Source organism: Octopus bimaculoides, chromosome 3 (assembly GCF_046866305.1).
Source record: "Octopus bimaculoides isolate indiv1 chromosome 3, ASM4686630v1, whole genome shotgun sequence".
Lineage (NCBI taxonomy): Eukaryota > Metazoa > Mollusca > Cephalopoda > Octopoda > Octopodidae > Octopus > Octopus bimaculoides.
The window spans coordinates 45,473,251-45,494,698 of record NC_142930.1 but is presented as its reverse complement, the minus strand read 5'-3'; the positions used below and the strand labels follow the sequence as shown (position 1 = coordinate 45,494,698).

Sequence of the window (21,448 nt, the reverse complement as noted above, 5' to 3'; positions counted from 1 at the left end):
TGGCTTGAATCTGTAATCTTCTAATTAGCTTTCTCTTTTCTGGTTTTGAGATGCTTAATTTCTCAATAATAGTGCTTAGGCAGTTAGTTACTTATCCTTATGCCCCAATAATTACAGGCATAAACCTGAATTTGTAATCCAGGTAGAGTAGCCGTAAATTTTTTGATAGTTTAGCGTTGGTTTTTTTTCTATTTTGCTGATTTAGCTTTATGTTGATATCCGCTGGACAACTGATTTCCACTAATGTACATAGTTTCTCTTCTCTGTCCCAAGTCACTATGTCTGGTATATTTTGTTTACATTTTATTGAGGTCTTCACTGGGACATTCCACCAGTACTTTTTCATATTATGAGTGGTTCTGGCCTCTGTCACACTGCGCGTTTTTCTCGCTTTTGCCTCATGAATATCCTTCCGACGGATCTCATTGTGCAGTGTCTTAGTTATAACATCATGTTTCATCGGTAGACAATTATGCGATGACATTTTCGGACAACTGTTTCTGATGTGGATGTTAGTCTTCAGTGTTAACTCTACAAAGTCTGCATCAGTTATCACATTTTGGTGTTTTTCCTGCGTCTCTGCCCCTTTTGTGCATCAGGTTTTTGGCTATTTCTTGTTCCTGCATTGCAAACGCATACCCTTCCAAGTGAAAGTTAGTAATTCGGTTGTTGGTCCAAGATAGATTGCTTTGATTATCAATGTTAAAGTCATCCTGGAGCCTTCTATCAACATATCCATGCCTGGTCTTCTGCTGATATGTACTTATCCTTTCATCTGATGATATGTTGCAGCAAAGTTGTACGACTTCTTTAGGCTTGTATTCAAAGTTATCAGAAAAGGAATGTTGCTCGAGGAGCTGCTTTCCAAGTCTCGTGATGTTATCTGCCTCGCGTATGCAAACTCGGTCAACAGATTATTCACTTCCACACTTGGTAATCGAAAAATGTTGCCGAATAGATATAATGTGACATTTAAAGACATTTAAAGCCTCTATCTCCTTCTTTTCATTTTAGATAGAGGCAGTCTATACCACTATGGCTTGTAACTCATCAAACGTCCAATCAAGTAGCCCAAATGATGGTATGTGTGCTGGTACTGCAAACATATTGTCGGCCACTGTTCTATTGAATGCAGAGAGTTCCGAGACCCGTATTTTTTTTATTCGGTTGTAATATTCTTTATTGACACGTGTCTTGCTACAAGTACCATCGTAAGATATGTTTTCATTTATCTCTAGATAACTGTAATATTTCTGATCAGATATAGGAGAAACAGTTACATCACTGATGAAGATGTTGCTAGTCTGGTTTACAGTTTTCCTCTTTTCACAACCATATAGCAACATTTATCCTGACCAAACTCCGGTCATCCATATGATTATGTCCTTTGATGAGCCGTCGGTGTCTAGGAGGTATATTCTTGGTCTTGCTATGCAAAGGCCTTCGAGATCTTGAGAGCCTATGTAGGTATTACATCTATTCATGATCTGACTCATAGCGAGTGGATACAGTATATAGCCAAAGTAATAGAACAGCGTCAAGCAAAGTGGTCTCAAGCTAACAAGAGGGAGAAGAGTGATGCCTGTTTGAAAAGGATGTTGACTACATCTTAGAAACAACTGTCAAGTGCGATTCCGATCGTCGCCTCTAGACAATGACCACCATTATCATTAGTCTAGCAAATCACAGAAGAAAACCGTTAAACCACATTACATAAATGATAATGAAGGTGGCAGTTCATAGAGGCGAAATATTCTCCGCAAGATCATGACATTGAGGAAAACTGAGTGATATAACTGAGTGGTATAACTGAGTGATTGTACAAAACTGAGTGAATGTGCATACAACTCAAATATAAATCGCGTTTACTTTAGTAAATATGTATTTGTTCCTCAAATATTGTTTGTACGCGATAGCGATTTCACTGACCCGACCTTGGTGCTTTACCAAGGACCTGATTCGCTTGAATCCTGAACTTATATTTAGATAGATAGATAGATGGAGAGATAGATAGATATATACATAGAGAGAGAGGTTAGACAGAGAGACAGACAGACAGACAGATAGATAGATAGATAGATAGATAGATAGATAGATAGATAGATAGATAGATAGATAGATAGATAGATACATTTCTTTTATTAGCCACACAGGGCTCAACGAAGATGGGACAAATACAATGTAGAGCTTTTCTTTTTAGGAGGGGGAAAGGAAGGAAAAAAAAAAAAATTGGTGGTGTCGATCAAAAGGGATCGTAGGAAGGGAAAAAGGGGCAGTTCGATCAAAAGGGATCGAAAAAAAAAGAAAAGGAAAGGCCGATCAATAGGGATCGTGTATCACACAGTAATGTTCTCGTGTAAAAAGAGGGGAGGACAGTTTAGGTTTAGCCGTGGAAGGAAAAGCCCACGGAAAAGACCACGGTAACCTTGGTCAATATTCTCATTGAAGAAACTATAACAGTAAGTGACTCTCTTTTGCTTTTTTGTTTTATTTTTTTTTCTTGTTCATAGGGTTATGCTCAAGATGGCTCCGTCGTTCACACGTGCCATCCTTGCTACATTCACCCATCTTTTTTTGAAGCATTCACTAGACAAGACTTCCCTTTCTACTCTCAACTTCCTCTTCAGGTGATACTTGAAGAAGTTGATGAGAGATTGCCCAGAGAGGAAAGTCTTTGTCTCTAGACCTTTCAGACGCGTCCACCATACACATTCTTTCGCCATAGCCACAAGTACGATGAAAATAGCTCTTCCTTCCCGTTTAAAGGAAGGAGGCGCGACAATATTCACGATAGACTCGGCTGATAGACCGACTCGTCCCACACGCGATAGCAGTTGTTCGACGTAAGCCCACAGCTCGGAAATGGTGGGACACTGTACGAGTGCGTGCAGAACGGTTTCGTCGCTCTGCCGGCATCTCGGACAGGTCGGCCCCGTGTTTCTCGAGCCATGCCTGTAGAGCTTATCCCGAACGGGTAGTGCTTCTCGATAGCACTGCCAGGCCAGGGATCTCTGGAAGTTGTCCATAGGTCCCGGCCCGAAGGTCGTCTTAAACAGGCGGGTCAGGTATTCCTCGTCGACGCCCAGGTTCGCCCCGAGATCGTCGTCGTACCTTCCCTCCACTAATCCACTATAGAATGCGTTAGTTGTGATGCAGTCGCTCAAGGTTGACCCGGGTTGTTGGAGTTGCCGAAGAGCAGCGCGACACTCGCGGTGCCATTCACCCTTCCTCGGCCTCATCTTGATCCATGACTGCAGTTCGGTCATGGAGACGAGCTGCCGGAAAGCGCGCCGCACAAACGGTGACCACACCTGTTCACCGCTGTCTACGTAGAGCCGGAGATGTCGCAGTCTCAGCGCGTGTCTGCGCATCATCAACCACGGCATGCCCAGTCCTCCTTTTAACGGGTGTTGGCAGCAAACGGATCGCCTAACCATCGGAACGCTTCCTTTCCACAAGAAGCGGAAGAGGATGCGCTCCAGTTTGGTGATGGTAGGGTCGGGACAAGGAACGACGGTTAGGCGGTAGTAGATGACGGACGCGATGTACGTGTTCGCCACCTCCGCCCGACCTTTCAGGGAAAGCTTCCTCTCGGCCCATTGCCGGGCTAGAGTGGCCACCCTTCTCGTTATCTCGTCCCAGTTCTTCTCCGTTTGGAGGTCTGGACCAAACCAGACCCCGAGCATCTCAACCGGACCGTCAGTCCAACGTCCCACGACGGAGGCGCTACTTGACGGCATGGGGTTGCTTCTCCAGGTGCCGAGCCGCAAGCCCACTGACTTATCCCGGTTGATTTTCGCTCCCGTTACCGCTTCGTAGTCTCTCAGTGTCTCGCCGACAAGCTCGATGTGCTTTTGGCTAGACACTATGACGGTGACGTCGTCCGCGTATGCCGACACGCTCGTCCCGCATCCCAACTCTCGCGGGATGCCCCTCAGCGTCGCCAGCTTCCGCAGTAGTGGCTCGAGAGTCAACACGTACAGAAGCGACGAGAGGGGGCATCCCTGACGGAACGAACGTGCAATGTCGAAGGGTCTTGATAGATGCCCATTGACGCGAACTACCGAACGGATGCCTCTGTACGGTAGTTCGCGTCAATGGGCATCTATCAAGACCCTTCGACATTGCACGTTCGGTCCGTCAGGGATGCCCCCTCTCGTCGCTTCTGTACGTGTTGACTCTCGAGCCACTACTGCGGAAGCTGGCGACGCTGAGGGGCATCCCGCGAGAGTTGGGATGCGGGACGAGCGTGTCGGCATACGCGGACGACGTCACCGTCATAGTGTCTAGCCAAAAGCACATCGAGCTTGTCGGCGAGACACTGAGAGACTACGAAGCGGTAACGGGAGCGAAAATCAACCGGGATAAGTCAGTGGGCTTGCGGCTCGGCACCTGGAGAAGCAACCCCATGCCGTCAAGTAGCGCCTCCGTCGTGGGACGTTGGACTGACGGTCCGGTTGAGATGCTCGGGGTCTGGTTTGGTCCAGACCTCCAAACGGAGAAGAACTGGGACGAGATAACGAGAAGGGTGGCCACTCTAGCCCGGCAATGGGCCGAGAGGAAGCTTTCCCTGAAAGGTCGGGCGGAGGTGGCGAACACGTACATCGCGTCCGTCATCTACTACCGCCTAACCGTCGTTCCTTGTCCCGACCCTACCATCACCAAACTGGAGCGCATCCTCTTCCGCTTCTTGTAAAAAGGAAGCGTTCCGATGGTTAGGCGATCCGTTTGCTGCCAACACCCGTTAAAAGGAGGACTGGGCATGCCGTGGTTGATGATGCGCAGACACGCGCTGAGACTGCGACATCTCCGGCTCTATGTAGACAGCGGTGAACAGGTGTGGTCACCGTTTGTGCGGCGCGCTTTCCCGCAGCTCGTCTCCATGACCAAACTGCAGTCATGGATCAAGAAGAGGCCGAGGAAGGGCGAATGGCACCGCGAGTGTCGCGCTGCTCTTCGGCAACTCCAACAACCCGGGTCAACCTTGAGCGACTGCATCACTAGATAGATAGATAGATAGATAGATAGATAGATAGATAGATAGATAGATAGATAGATAGATAGATAGATAGACGGGTAGATAGGTTTACGAAAAATCTGATTAGCACCCTTAGGTCTATGGGGCTGAAGATTACAATCGAGACCAACCTCACCACCGCGGACTTCTTAGACGTCACGCTCGACTTGGGTTCTGGTACATACAGCCCCTACAACAAGCCAAACGAGAAGCTGGTTTGTATGTATCAACACATCATCCTGCTACCCATCCATCATGTTCAGAAACTTGGGGAAGGGTGTCAGCAAGAGGATCTTGGATCTGTCCTCTAGCCAAGAAATTTTCGACGCAGTAGCCCCCTACTATAACGAGACCCTATCTGCTAGCGGATTTAGGGACTGCATCACTTACATGCTGAGCCCTAACACCTGCTGAAGGAAATTTCACTGAAGTATCATTTGGTTTGCCCTCCCTCCTTCTCCCTCAACGTAAAACGTGTGTAGTTAGGATATTCTGAAAATTACTTGGGAATTATAAACAGAAACAAATTGCAAATTCGGACTGTCCGTATTTTTAAAAAAACTTACGAAAGAAAGCCGAAATTTTAGTAATTAGAGGCAGGGGCGCGGTTGATGAAATATTTTTTAAACTTTCATTACTGTTTTTAAATTACTCTTCATTTTCTGTTTCAGAATAAAGGATGTGGGGATTGTAATGTTGATCGCTGCTTTTCATTTTATTATTATTATTATTATTATTATTATTATTATTATTATTATTATTATTATTTTCAAGGCTTCCACCATCGTTTTTAAGTGCATAGAACAAAAAGAAAATTGCCAAAATCAGTATTGAGTGAAGGAGGAGGCTTGAAACGATTCAAAAATGTTCGATTAAAAAGTTGTTGTTTTTTTTTTTTGCCGAAAAGGCGTCTACCGTTGGTTTTTAAGTGCGTAAGGCAAAACAAAAATTGGATATCGGTCCAGAAGTGGAGAGGAGAGATTCATGAATTTTCAAAATGATCCCCCACCCCCACCCCCACCCCATTATTTGTAAGGTTGTGGTGAAAACAAAATTTGAAAAATCCCCGTCAAGACAGAAAATCCAACTTATGTGGGTGTGCTATTCCGAAAGTCAGCCCAAGACATTCTGTTGTGCAAGTTACCCGGCAACGACGGAATACTCAGTTGTTGCGTATATATGTGTATACACATGTATGTATGTATGCATGCATGCATGCACCGACGTATTCACATTTACATTGTATAAATACAAATGTGTGTGCATGTACTCGCTCGTCAGTTTGTTGATGGTATACGACATAAACAATAAGAACTATTGTGTGTGTGTGTGTGTGTGTGTGTAAGCGTGTGTGTTTGTGTAAGTGTGTGTGTGTGTGTGTAAGCGTGTGTGTGTGTGTAAGTGCGTGCGTGTGCGGGCATATGTATTTGTGCATGCACATGTATGCAGGCATGTTTGTATCCATGTATGTCTGTGTGCATGCATGTATATTCCGAAATTTTCTCTTCATTTCCAGCATATCACACACATTGAAATACACATGTACTATACAAACAAGTGAACTTTAAGGCGTATTTGATGTGACAATGTGAAAATACACACGAATACAGATAACGTTTTCATAAATTATTCCTGTTGTGTAGCACATAATAAGCGACCTAAATTCTTAACAAGGCACATACAAGCGAGACTACTACGATAGATGAAATTGTATACGAGTGCATATTGTGAGTCCATTTCGTTTAGTCAAATTTGAACCTATTTTTTGTACATATATATATATATATATATATACATATATTTATATGTGTGTTTGTGTGTGTATGTAAATATCCTTATATTGAAAAGTTTGATTATTCGTTCGTATATTTACATATATATGATAGTAAAATCGTAATTATCCACATATAAAATCATGGAGAGCGAGATGATCAAAACAGAAGTTGAAAACTCTCTTACAAAACTCTACGACAGAGATGGACATAGCTTTGCGGTCTACTTCTATAAAGGGATTCCACTGCCAGGCTTGCCAGTAGTTCCCTCTGTTTTGGCAAATATCTCCTCTCTACCTCTTCGATCTGATGACATTGTTATTTCTGCATATCCAACTGCGGGTAAGTTGCTTTACTTATTTTTTCTTAATCTTTCCTACTACTTGTTTCATTCGTTGGACTGTGGTCACCTAGGGGCACCACCTTGAAATTTTTGAGTCGCACAAATCGACCCCAGAACTTATTTTTTTAAACTTCACTATTTATTCTATTGATCACTTTTGCTTAGCCGGTAGGTTACGAGGGTCTTCACCACATGCCGAAATTTAGAAATTTCGGTATGTGGTGAAGCAACTGTTGCTGATCCCTTAATTATGTTTATAAATGTATAAGAACTTTTAATTAAGTTCTTTACCGATAATGGTTTTTACATACCGAAGTACTTGGTAAAAATTATTAATTATTAATTTATTAATAAATTAATAATCCTTTACCCTTTATTTGTATATATATATATATATATATATATATATATATATATAGGTTGGTGATTTTGTATTATAATTTTAGCTCTTATTTCTAGCAATTGTAAGTGCTATTTTGCACTCTCATTTATGTATTCTACCTTTTTGGTTTTTACTTGCTTCATCTATATCTTAACGTATTTAATGTATTATAATATAAATTTATCGTTATACTATCTTAATGTATGTATGTATGCGTGTGTAAATATATTTGTATATTTATGTATGTATATATAGAGTATATATATATATATATATATATATATATATATATATATATATATATATATATATATATATATATATATATAAGATAATAAGAGTGAAAAAACTACAGAAGGCTTGTGTTACATGGTTAAAGTATATATTTAAATTATATATTAAAGTATATATTTAAACATACCAACTTTCTCACACCTATATATATATATATATATATATATATATATATATATATATATATATATATATATATACATATATATATATATATACATATATATACAGTATATATATATATATATATATATATCGAATACATGTTTGCAGGCATGTCTATGCATACATGTATATTCCGAAATTTACTCTTCATTTTCAACGCCCCTTGTGGTCTCCCCATACAAAACAAAGCGTGTCGAGAGTATAATCACCCCATAGGGCACTCACTAAACGAATTGAAGACATGACTGATCTCGATTACAGGGACCGCCTTAAAGCCTTGAAATTCAACTCTTTCCAGCGCCGCTGCAAGCGGTATATCATTTGTACGATGTGGAGAATATACCACCAGCATTGCCGAAACGACCTGAACATTGGTCTCAAGGTTCATCCAAGGATAGGACCACGGGCCATACGTCCCCTGCCCAATTCAGGATCACAACATATAGGTTCATTGCGACATAGTTTCTTTTCCTCAACAGGCCCTGCTCTGTTTAACATTGTCCCAAAAACTGATTAGAGGAAAATGATCTCATCACCTTTAAACGTAGTCTGGACAGATTTCTTCAAGGAATACCAGATAAGCCACCCATACCTGGATACAACTCACTACTTGAATGGACCATAAACAAAACTTGATTTAAAAACGGTTAAGATGATCCTATCAGGTGGTGCTATTAAGTTAGACATAGCCTGTAACAATCTTTGGTCGAAACATATGTAAGTTTCATATATATATATATATATATATATATATATATATATATATATATATATATATATATATATATATATATATATATATATATACAGTATGCATCCATTTTCAAGTAAGTTTATCTTAATCTTTTTGATGCGACTCTCTTCTCCCTCATCTTTTTCTCCCCTTCGCCGTTTTCTATTTGTCTTACTCTCTCCTTTTCTCTTTTTCTTTCTCTCTCTCTCTCTCTCTATCTCTATCTCTCTCTCTCTCTCTCTCTCGTTGCTCACACGTGACCATCCTCCATCTTTGTTTTCCTCACGTGATCATCTTTCTTTTCCTTCAGCACTGTCCTAAAGACTAGACGTATTCTACCCCTCTCGTCTATCTTTTCTCTTTTCAAAGAAAATATTTCTCCAGTGTTCGCTATTTTACTCTCGTTCTGGTCTAACGACCCTCCGTGCTTGTTTTCGTTCGGTTCCCTTGTATGTCTCCACTGTCCTGTTTTTGTTCCCAACTTTGACCCGTCATAAGTCCCAAATTTTGTTTTTGTTCTTGTTTCTATTTCACCTTTGTTTTTACCTCTTACTCTTTATTTGTATGAAATTCTTTGTGAATCTCTGAAGAGGCCTAGCGAATCGTGCATGTACCCCCATTTCAACATTTCATCCGATAATCACTCCGGCAGGAACTATTCGGATAGAATGGGGCATGCCAAAGCTAGGCCGAAACAGCTGTAAGATTAAACTTTTGTTCATTCTCTAATTCCTTATGTACTTTGTACTTTTATCTGTAAACCCGGTTGTCAAAATAACATGGTTTGTCATAAACACCTGTACTTTGTGGGTTTTTTTGTCACTTTAGCTATGAATTAAATTAATGAATTCAACGGGATACACTGTCTGCAAGTCGTTGGGTTCAGCATATTATCCTCCATTTTCTAATTTATATATATATATATATATATATATATATATATTAATTTATATGGATATTAATTTAATTAACACCAATCTAAAACCAGTGGCCTAGCATAAAGAAAATTCTGAAAATCCAGAAAATTTATATTAAATTCAGAATAATTAAATTCAGAATAATTTCAAATTAAAACTATGTATAGTGTAATTATCCCCTGGTACTAATCACCTATAAATACCTATAGTTCCCTGCTCTCTTCTTCCCCTAATCACCATTTTAGTATCAGCAAAAAACCGAAGATATGTATTTGAATTTTTCTTGTTATATATGACATTTAAGCATAGACATTTTTCAACTTACGATGAAAGTAAACAAAGTTTGTTTTAGAAGCGTTGAGATGTATTGAAAGATACAGAAATATTTTTTTTTATTCTCAAACGCGTGATAATGCTAATAAATAGCGTGATCAGGATAAATTATCCATACATTGCAGAAAAATACGTTACCGGCCAGCCATGATACTCGAACTCATATCCCTGTGATTACACGTCAAGTGCTTTACCATTAAGCTAAACTGTCCAGTAACGAATTCGTCTGCAATTTTAGAACTTATAAATTTAGGTTCATAAGACGCTAACGTTAAATTCAACTTACGATGAAAGTAGACTCAACGCTTCTAAAACGAACTTTGTTTACCTGTTTTTCCAACTGTCGACCTAACGGCTGACCACATCATCTCGTCTACTAACCTCTGTTACTTGGATCACAAATGCTCAAACATCTATGAACTATTGACCATCATTGTAAACAATAAAGATTTTAGTTTGGTGAAACCATATACAAATTTCGATACTACCGCGTTCAGGATCAAGTTAATAATAATGTTTAATAGAACTGCACTAAACTACATTTTGTACCTATTTCCTCTATTCATTTATTCAAATTTTTAGGAATCATTATTATTATTATTATTATTATTATTATTATTATTATTATTATTATTATTATTATTATTATTATAGACATCGCACAGTATGAAATATCGTGAGATTGTTGATTGAAGATATTGTGCCTACCGGGGGTTTGTATTGTTTGTTAAGTCACAGCAAAGACCTCAGACGGACAGTACTTTACGCAATATGCGTGCAATTCCAAGTAATGCCGACCTTTGCAATACATCTAAAGTGTAGGGTATTTCTAATGTTTTCAGATGTTTTGGGGGTTTTTTTTTTTTCAGATTGGGTAGTATTGAATCCAATGCTCCAATGACAATAGGGATAACCTTTATGCTTGACTCTCGTAGCTGCCACATCTTACTGATCTCAATTCTCAGGTCTCCATATTTATCAACCTTTTCTCTTTCTTTCATATGATATGTTGTTCTCCTGGCACTTCCACTTCAGTCATTAGGCACTCTTGTTTGTCCCTCCTAAAGGTTACTATATCCGACCTTCGGTGCCCTAACAGTTTGTTTCTCTGGAAGTCAACGTCCCTGAAGATTTTTGCCTCCCCCTTTTCGTCCATCACCTTTCCCGGTGTATGTTGGTACCAAGCACCCTTAACCTCATATCCATACTTGCGGTATAGTAGCCAGTGGAGGTTGTGGGCTACTTTGTCATGTCTACGCTTGTACTCTTTCTGCACAAGAATTTCACAAGCACTAACAATGTGAGTCACCCTTTCAACCCTCTTCCCACACATCTGCAGAGGTCCTATTATTATTATTGTTATCATTATTATTATTATTATTATTATTATTATTATTATTATTATTATTATTATTATTATTATTATTTTAATAACAGGAACCCACTGGATCTGGGAGGTAACGAGTATGATCGTCAATGGAAAAGCTGAAAGAATTCCCAGTATTAAAGAAGAAAATATGATAGACTTCATGCTTAAAGATCAACTGGATTCAAAACCATCTCCAAGGGTGCTCAACACACACTTACACCCTAACTTTCTGCCTGAAGTATTACTTAAGAATAACAAAATCATTTTCATCGCGCGTAACCCTAAGTCTGTGGTAGTTTCCTATTACAGACATATGTGGAGTATTGACTTAATTCAGTATGATGGGAACTTCCACAGTTTCTTTGAGATGTTCATGGACGGAAACGGTAAGTCATGTTTAAGTCAGGGAATTGTCAGTTAGGTAAATATCGTAACCCGTTGAGCCGTAGAAGAGACAATGAAATTGTTATAGTGCAAAGGAAAGATTTCGAGATTAAAAAAAAAAACTTAGACACTTTCACGGTTTATCTTATCCGTTCTCATAATTTCACAAACCTTATTTGTTGCTAAAAACAATTACTCAAGTTGATGACCTTACGTGACCAATCAAGAAACCAGTATTTCCTGTCACATCCACAGTGATGTAACCATAGCCATAACAACACTCAACATCCCTTTCCACCTAGCCTATAACTAGTTTCCACAAAACAACATAGTTGTCTGCTGTAAAGAGAAACAATGATAAAAAATTGACAACTGATTCATTAACTTGAAGTAAAATTTTCAACTTATCAAGTTGGTGAGGAAAACAGAAATGTATTCCTCAACTGAATGACGTAGTTTCTGTGGTGGGTTAAGGATCCAGTGCACTTCCAAACTAAACATTCCTATTCATACACTAATGCCTTTCGGAAAAACATTAAAAATATACAACATCTTCCACTATAAATTTATGACATTGTTTCGGACTAAGACTTAAATTATTCACCAATCAATTTTGATTTCCGATTATAAGGATTTTCCTGCATATTGTACTTCCTGTGATGCAAAACTAAAGTGGATATGGACGTTGAAATGTAATAAATAATCTTTCTTAATCCAATCATTTTAAAAAGTTTGCATATACGCATGAGTATGAATACGTGTATGCTTCAGTGCATATATCTGTATGTGGGTGTTTATGATCATGTATGTGCACCTGCGGGAATGTCTTTATGCAGATACGACTACGTATGAGTAGAACTACAGCATCTGAAGTTTGTCGGGGCAAAAGCCGACGAAATAATAGTGTAGATAAGCACAAAATATACGAAGACCCTATTCTTCTACATTTCAGTTTCCATACTTCCCAACAAAAAGAATGAGAACGCAATGTTCCTACTTTGCAATCTTTAATGTGCGTGGTAAATAGCAGCAAGAGAAGTCAGCAGCCAGTGAGAGGGCCGATTAAATCATTAGGCTTCCTTTGCTTCCTATAACAGTGATTTCAGTGATAGTCGGTTTTGAAAAAGAGGTCTCAATCAAGATGACTTACCTTTGTTACGCTATGTCAAAATATAAAAGCAAAATGGTCGAGAGGTAATGATATTAGGTCACCTTCCCATTGATTTTAATCTACATCCACTTCTAGCGTTTCAGTGTATATTTAGGCAAAACACTTAATTGTTTTCATCTCAATTTTCTATTGCAATCTGAAATAAGTATCCAAACCATTGACAGGATATACAGCTTATACACTGGTGCAAAACACTGGCGCTTAAAGATTCTTTAAATTTAAGAGATATTTCTTATATGAAGATAAAAAGTCTTCAAAAGTGTCATTACAACCCAATAGACGAATCTGGATTAATAAATTGACATTTGATAAATAGAAGGTAAATGAATTTTATGGGGTAGTAAAAAATTTTTAATTTCAAAAGAATGGACAGTCCCACAATGTAAACATTAATTGTGAACACATTTCATTTTCTGATTCTTTTTCCCTCTTAACGTCGTTACAGTCCCCACTGGCGATTATTTTGAATACACACGACAGTGGTGGTCAGTAATCAAAGACAACCCCAATGTTCTCATAATAACATATGAAGAGGCTTCGAAGGTAGGTGTTACATAGCTATCTTTTTTTTCTCTACTTCTTACCACTGTCTCATTCTTCTCTTTATTATTTTTTCTCTTTACTTTCATATATCATTCCTTTTTCACTAGTATAAGGGTTTCTGCAGCGTTGCTTTCTTTTGGCTAACTACAGCGATTTTTATGACTAATGTTATTGTGTATGGAGGTTGAGTCTAATCGGCCAAACCGTTAGACGGTCGAATGACAAGAAGTCTAAATATTCCATACCAAGCCTAGTTGAGAATCTCAGTTCATTGACTTTCGGTGATTTATCATATAACGGAGTGTAATAGAGCGGTCTGGATCACGACTGCCAATGAGATTTTTAGGAAACCCCCATAACAAACTCAGAAAAATAACCTAAATTCAAAAAAGAATTTTAAAAAAACTATCATGAAAACTATCATAAATACAACGGTATTTTACTGACATTTATAATAGAACACAATAATTACTCCTAATTGCCTTTAATTCCTTTTGAACTACTAAACGATTCGTTGTATTCTGCCTGGTCCTTATTCTTTCGAAGTATCTTACAATTCTTTTCTTTAAGTTTTTGATTAATTCTTTTCCTAACACCCACATTGTACATTCTATAGCATTTCTAACAATACATTGTTTTATAAGTAATTTATCTTTTACGGTTCCTGCTATTAAGAATTAGTATTTTTGTTTTTTTTATTTTGATGCAGTTCATTAAATAGAATATTTTCTCAGCTCAGGCCGACGAGTGTAGCAAAATAGTTAAACCAGCTATAAAATGGAATACTAAATCATATTTTAAATTATGAAATCCATCTTTTACGTCTTTTAACTTGTGTTAATATTCAGAGATATTTTGTGTCGGCACTAGAATAGCTAGAGTGTGTGCCGCCCGGGGCGGCCCTTCCATTTTCCACCCCCGGACCCCACAAAAAATACATATTGCATACAACAGACCCAAAAGTGCCGCTCGTGTCCGTCAGTGTAAGTATATTGTCTGCAGTTTAAAAATAACTTCTCCATCTATCATCAAAATTATTTACATTACTTTTCAGCACTATGGGGGCAGGGGAAATGAAAAGATAGTGGAATGATGGACACAGGAGATATACTTCGATGAATGAACGTTGTTTTTGTTGTTGTCAATTATTTTGCGTCCTCCTTCTTCAAGCGACAGTAACCGTGTTGCATTTCGCCTCACTTCACTAGGAATCTCTGCCCCCCCACTCCATTAGTTCTGATAAGTTCTTAGTTTCTTGGTATGTTTCTCTGCCAATAACATTATGGAAGCAAAATCTGGACTATAATGAAGGAACTTCAAGATTGCCCTGAAGACACATATTCCAGATTTCTCATCAGGGTTCAAAACATCTTATGATTTTAGCACAACCAAAAACAATATTTGTGTACGAATTCCACCCATCTCTACTCTTGTTGCTCACTGCAGAGCAGCAGCACTGCTATCATGCTGAACAACAGGCTATATCGGGTGCTATATTTTGGACTCTTCAGCACCACGATAGATTATGAATGCTGTTTAACTACATTGATATTTTGTATAGTATTTAATTGCTTCTGTGTGATTTATATTGACTACAAATTTGAGCCTCAAAGGAACCACTGAGTTGGCAACTAAGTCCCGCCGTTTTTTTGAATTTTGGAATTTATTGCGTTTTTTAATTTTGGAATCTATTTTTTTCGAGAATTCTATTTTTGAATCATTTTTTAATCTATTTTTTTTTTCTAGTTAATTTTTGTTTATTTTCAGATCATTAAAATGGAATGTCAAGTTAAGAAAAACGAACATTTTCGACACCTCCTTCTTTTTGCTTTTAATCAATGTTCTAAGGCCGCAAAGCTGCTCGTGACATTTGTGCTGTGTATGGAGAGGGTGCCATAGCTGAAAGAACCGCTTGTGACTGGTATGCCAAGTTCAAAAATGAAAATTTTGACCTCAAAGACGCACCTCGTTCTGACCGTCCAGTTGAGTTCGGTGAAGAGCGATTAAACTAACTTTTGCACGAAAATTCTCGTCAAACCACAAGGGAACTGGCAGAGAAAATGGAATGCTCCCACACTGCTATAGAGAAGGATCTTCATTCGATGGGAAAGGTTCAGAAGTATAAAGCATGGGTTCCGCATGTTATAAGTGACAACAACAAAAATCAACGAGCCACAATCTCTGCTGGTTTCCTTGCTCGTCACCGCTCAACTCATGGACACAAGCAACGATTTCTTTACAGAATCGTTACTGGCGACGAAAAATGGTGCCTGTACATCAATATGAAGCAGCGTAAGGAATCACTTAGCCCCGGTAAACAAGCGAATCTGCGCGTGAAGCAAGATCTTCATCCGCGTAAAACGATGTTGTGCGTATGGTGGGACTGGGAAGGGGTTGTCCATTACGAATTGCTTGAACGGAACCAAACGGTCAATGCAGAACTCTATGTTCAACAGATGGAACGACTCAACACGGCTATTCAAGAGAAAAGACCTAATCAACAGCGTGGAGTGCACGACAACGCCCGCCCTCATATCACCAATATGACCAAGGAAGCCATTCAAACGCATGGGTGGGAAGTGCTACCACACCCGCCGTACTCTCCTGATTTGGCACCAACGGATTTCCACCCCTTTCGATCTCTTTCAAATGCTATGTGCGGAGTTTTGTTCAATACTAATGCAGAATTGAGTGCTTGGTTGGATCAATTTTTCGAGTTGAAATCGGGTGATTTCTACCAACGAGGTATTGAAAATCATGTTGAACGTTGGGAAGTAGTTGTAAACAACAAGGGTGAATACATTATTGATTAATTAGTTGTTATTTTATAAGTAATTTATCATTTACGATTGCTACTTTTAAGAATTAATATTTTAAAAAATTAAATTCAGAAAAACGGCGGGAACTTAGTTGCCAACCCAATTGTAGTAAAATGTTCATCAAATAACGCCCAACGGTTTAAAGAAGGAAATGATACATTCGGATAATATGATCTTATATAATCTATGCCTGAAAAAAGGACAGAATGGTCACGAGTGGAACACTTTTGATCATAGATCTGTTTAATGAAGTGTGACGTTGAGCATAACGACCACAACAGGAACAATTAAGTAAAGGGAAATTTAAAGAAAAAGTATAAAAAATTAACAATGCAAGATATCAAGCCAGCTGTCTGTGTAACAAATATGTGATGATTAAATGTATGACAAGAAGAAACATAAAGTGAAAGTTTAGTTTAATATATATGTATTATCTTCTGAACAGGACCTTGTTAAAATCGTATCATTGATTGCAAAATTTCTTGGCAAGAAAATTGATGAGCAACTGACTAAAGATATTGCAGATATGTGCACCTTTGACAGAATGAAAAACGAGAAACCATCTTCTAAAGAAAATGTTTTCAAAATAGATTTCAAAGATAACAATGGATTTTTTCGTTCAGGTGAGTATTCAGTTTCAAGATATAGATATACGTGTATGTATGTGCATGTGTATGTACATGTATGTGCGTGTGTGTGTTTGTATGAATATATATGTGTATACACGTGTGTATACACGTGTGTATGGCATTTAATATCTCTTCATTCGTCTTTGTTGCTCAAATAGATGCCACTGGCCAATCTCAATTATTTCTCTTAAATCATTTTCCATAAAGATGTTCAACTCGTTTCTGCTGGAGACAAGGTAGGACTACAACTGAGTTGATGAGTTCTCTCAAGCTATAGAAACACATATATATTCCCATCTGTTCTCTTGTCACCAAACAATCAAATTCTGTTTCCATTAATAGCATATTAATTTCGGAGAATTCTTGATTCTTGAAATTATCTCCCTTTCTCGTTTCTCGGTTGACATTGCGCAGTTACCATATTTTCCCTGAAGCAGAGATAATTTCAATAAATCAAAAATTTATGTTGCATGATATTCATATACTCTCATTCATTTTTGTTATATGCATGCATGCAACTAATATCTCTTAATTATTTCTATTATATCATTTTCATATCGAAGATGTAACTTTGATATTTCGTTGAACTAATAAGTTAGCTCCCTTTATTAGGATTAATTTATGAATATAGAACTGTATTGTATAATTTTCTGCGTGTAGATATATACGCGCGCGCGCGTGTGCTCAGGCACCGTCTTGAAGAATTCTAGTTGAACTAATCGACCCCAGTATTTATTTTTTAAGCCCAGGTAGACAAACTTGTCTACTACCTTCAGAATTGTGGAACATTACAACAGTCTTGTCCAGGCTAATGCTGAGTCCAAATGCCTTGCAAGAAGCAGAAATGCAATTCATGAGTATTTGCATGTCATCCACTGTATAAGTGACTAAGTCACAGTAATCTGCATAAAGAACGTCACGAATAATAGACTGGAGAACCTTTGAATTTATATGCGCGTGCCCCTCAAGGACACATAACATCACACCATTGGTTGGACGGCGCTGATCACTGTACAGAGAGCGAATAAAAGGTAACCAATGGTATGCCGGTAATCAAAAAGTACTGATTACTGGTTGAATGATTTGGAAACCATTAATCACTTGCTGGTCGAATATTGGAAACGGCACAAACTAAAAATCGCATATTACCCCGAAAGTGCTCACCTACCACCTGGAAAGCCCTCGCGTATCACAAGTGGCACGCGTAACACAGGCTGGAAACCACTGCTTTAAGATGAACATATAATACGATATACAAACATAATAGGCGCAGGAGTGGCTGTGTCGTAAGTAGCTTACTGACCAACCACATAGTTCCGGGTTCAGTCCCACTGCGTGGCATCTTGGTCAAGTGTCTTCTACTATAGCCTCGGGCCGACCAAAGCCTTGTGAGTGGATTTGGTAGACGAAAACTGAAAGAAGCCCGTTGTATATACGTATATGTATATATATATATATATATATATATATATATATATATATATATATATATATATATATATATATATATATATATGTGTGTGTGTGTGTGTGTGTGTGTGTGTGTGTGTGTTTGTGTGTGTCTGTGTTTGTCTCCCTAGCATTGCTTGACAACCGATGCTGGTGTGTTTATGTCCCCGTTACTTAGCGGTTCGGCAAAACTGATAGAATAAGTACTAAATTCTTCGATGGTTATCTAATATTCTTTTTTCTCTTTTCAGGAAAAGTTTCTACGTGGAAAGAATGGATGACAGTCGCTCAAAATGAAAGGATGGACGCTCGAATTCAGAAGGAACTCCTCGAGCAGGGAATAAACTTGAATATTTTTTAAACCGATGGTAGATTCTATACATGGTTTATTCGACTATTAATTTCTCAAATGCTAGGAATATAGCAAAAAATTAAGAATATATTGATATACGTGTGTGTCGGCTTATATATGTACGTCATATACTGAAAGTTTTCGCTTTCGCGATACTTGCTGTAAGGCTACCATACTTTGTGAAGTAAATAAATAATCGTTAATTGTTTTTTACATTGTAAATAGTATTAAGTCATATGTGATTATATTTACATAGGCATGTATTTGTTTCTGGCATTCTAATATTTGTAATATTGTATAAGGCGGCGAGCTGGCAAAAACGTTAGCACGCCAGGCGAAATGCTTAGCGGTATTTCGTCTGCCGTTACGTTCTGAGTTCAAATTCCGCCGAGGTCGACTTTGCCTTTCATCTCTTCGGGGTCGATAAATTAAGTACCAGTTGAGTACAGAGGTCTATTTAATCGACTGGCCTCCTCCCCAAAATCTCGTGTCTTGTGCCTAGAGTAGAAAAGAATGTTATAGACAGACTAACAGACAGGCAGATAGATAGATACACACACACACACACACACATAGGACGTACTGAAATAAACTTGGTGATAGTGAGCCTGTGGAAGGTTGGCGGAGGTCCCACATCCCACCATACCGTGTCACAAACTTCACATGTTTATACACCCACACATCTTTAAAAACCATATACACACAATTGCACCATATCCTCATCCCCAAACACCGATACACTCAAATTCGTGCCCACCCTTCCGCCACCTCCATAGAACCGTCTTTTCCTTGGCCCTTTACCCTTATCTTTTTATTCTTTTCTCACCTCCAACTATATTGTTTCAATTCGTCCCTTCCTTCACTGTGCTACTCTAGCTTTCTTCTAATGAAGAACTAGCATTCAAAATATGAAGTCGACTTTCTTTTTAAGAGTTGAATTAATAAAACTTTTTTTTTTAAACTTGTCCTTTTCATGCTGACTTTTTTCTTTTTGTGTTCAATTGCAAGCAAATGTGTACGTTCGCGCGCGTGTGTATTATGCATATATTCGAATGTATGTTTATATACATATCAATATATATATATATATATATATATATATATATATATATACATACCAATATATATGTAAACAAAAAAGTCCGTTTTTGTGCTTTGTTTAGGTTCCCGTTCCTTTTTTGACGTCCTGTACCCGGATATGCACCTATTTATACATGTAGATGTAGGTATGTACATATACGTATGTATACATGCATATGCTCAATACCATTTCTGTATATATATATATATATATATAAACTTACTTGGAGACAGTGCGTGGCGTTCGATCATATAATAACATAAATAATATATAAATATATGCATATATCCATACATATATGTACTTACCTACATCTATATGTATACATATATGCATATATGAGTACAGGACATCACAAAAAACGTTAAACACAATGAGAAACGAAAACATAAAGATGAAAATAGAAAACAAACTTTTTTCGAACAACGAAAAAAACACACAGAGAAACGAGACATGCAACATAAAGAGTAGAACCCTTCGTCAGAGGGGACAGCACAAGTACAGACAAGACACGTATGTCGGGAAAGAAAAAAAAAACAAAACTAATGAGAAGACGAAAGGAAAGAATGGAGTGACGGCCGATCGAATCCCACAATTCGAGCGACCTCATTGAACTTCTTACAGTTAGTTCCAATATTTCAATTTTGTCCATGTTTTTTTTTTTTAAAGAAATTTAAGGTAGCGAAGTGTGGCGGCCTCCGGAGACACCTCATCGATGGCGAACGCATTACTAACACCACCTTACCTATTTCTTCCGTCTTTTATCAACAAATAGTCTCTTTTATATAAAAAAAAATCTTGCATCTTACGTTTTATCAGTCAGTTGTTTTTTTCTGTTGCTACCAGGACACTCCTCTGTGGGAAACACCTTCACAGTATTTTCCTTTTTCACCCTTTCCCTGGTCAATTCCTTTCTACGAGCATTGATTATCATCAAAGCGTCTTCTTCACTGGACGAGGGCGGGAGGGGAGGTTGATGGTTGCATTGTTGTATTACTGGAGGGGTGGCACTGGGGTCGATGTCTGGAGGAGTAGCGTGAGAAATGGTGTTTGCAGAGCTAGAGAGGGATAAGGAGGTGCTAGGTGAGTGTGGGTTGGGAGTGGGGTGGTGTTCATCGTCAGGTTTATGGGTCTTTTTTCTTCTCTTTCTGTTCTTCCTTGTAACTGTTGTCCATTCCTTTTCTTCTCGCCTACTAGGTGCTTCACTGCATTCTGTCGCCAGCTTTGCTGCCATGACGTGTGGTTGCACGACTTCTTCCCTTATGGCCTCTGTAACTTTCACGGGGAAGTAGAGGACATTCAGCTCTTATGTGGCCCTTCTGGCTACACTTAAAGCAGCGAGGCCTCCTGCCCTCCACCACAATCCTCAACCTTATTTCGCACACCAAAATGGTATCAGCAATATTGTCCAAATCTGAGGCAGCCCGGACAATTACCTCCACTCCAGTCCCTGCTCCAGCCAGTTCCGCGCTGGTATCTTGTTGTTTGGAGGATTGATATTCTTTCCTCCAAGCCAATAGTTATTGCAGGCACCAGCCAGACCACGTTCAGCTCTGGCGGGATTTCCTCCACTCTTACCTTGGCAACGCGCCTTCCAAGGTAAGTTGGTAGCAGTAATATTTCTTGTGTTTTTAGGACTGTCACAGAGTGCTGCCTGGTCCTTTCCTCTGAATGGAATTTCACTTCAACAAATGC

The 21,448-nt window shown here is 38.6% G+C and overlaps 2 protein-coding genes across 2 annotated transcripts in view; one reads left to right on the top strand and one right to left on the bottom strand.

Annotated features, from left to right (window-relative positions):
* LOC149136516 (sulfotransferase 1C4-like) overlaps positions 1-21,448 on the bottom strand; it is a 100,003-nt gene that overhangs the window by 70,947 nt on the left and 7,608 nt on the right. The gene's annotated exons all lie outside the window — the stretch shown is intronic.
* Positions 6,409-19,637, top strand: LOC106879495 (sulfotransferase 1E1). Its single transcript, XM_089348894.1, has 5 exons — positions 6,409-7,131; positions 11,394-11,711; positions 13,326-13,423; positions 16,688-16,865; positions 18,572-19,637. Exons 1-5 carry the CDS (start codon positions 6,933-6,935, stop codon positions 18,679-18,681), a joined length of 903 nt encoding a protein of 300 aa, XP_089205020.1. The 5' UTR covers positions 6,409-6,932; the 3' UTR covers positions 18,682-19,637.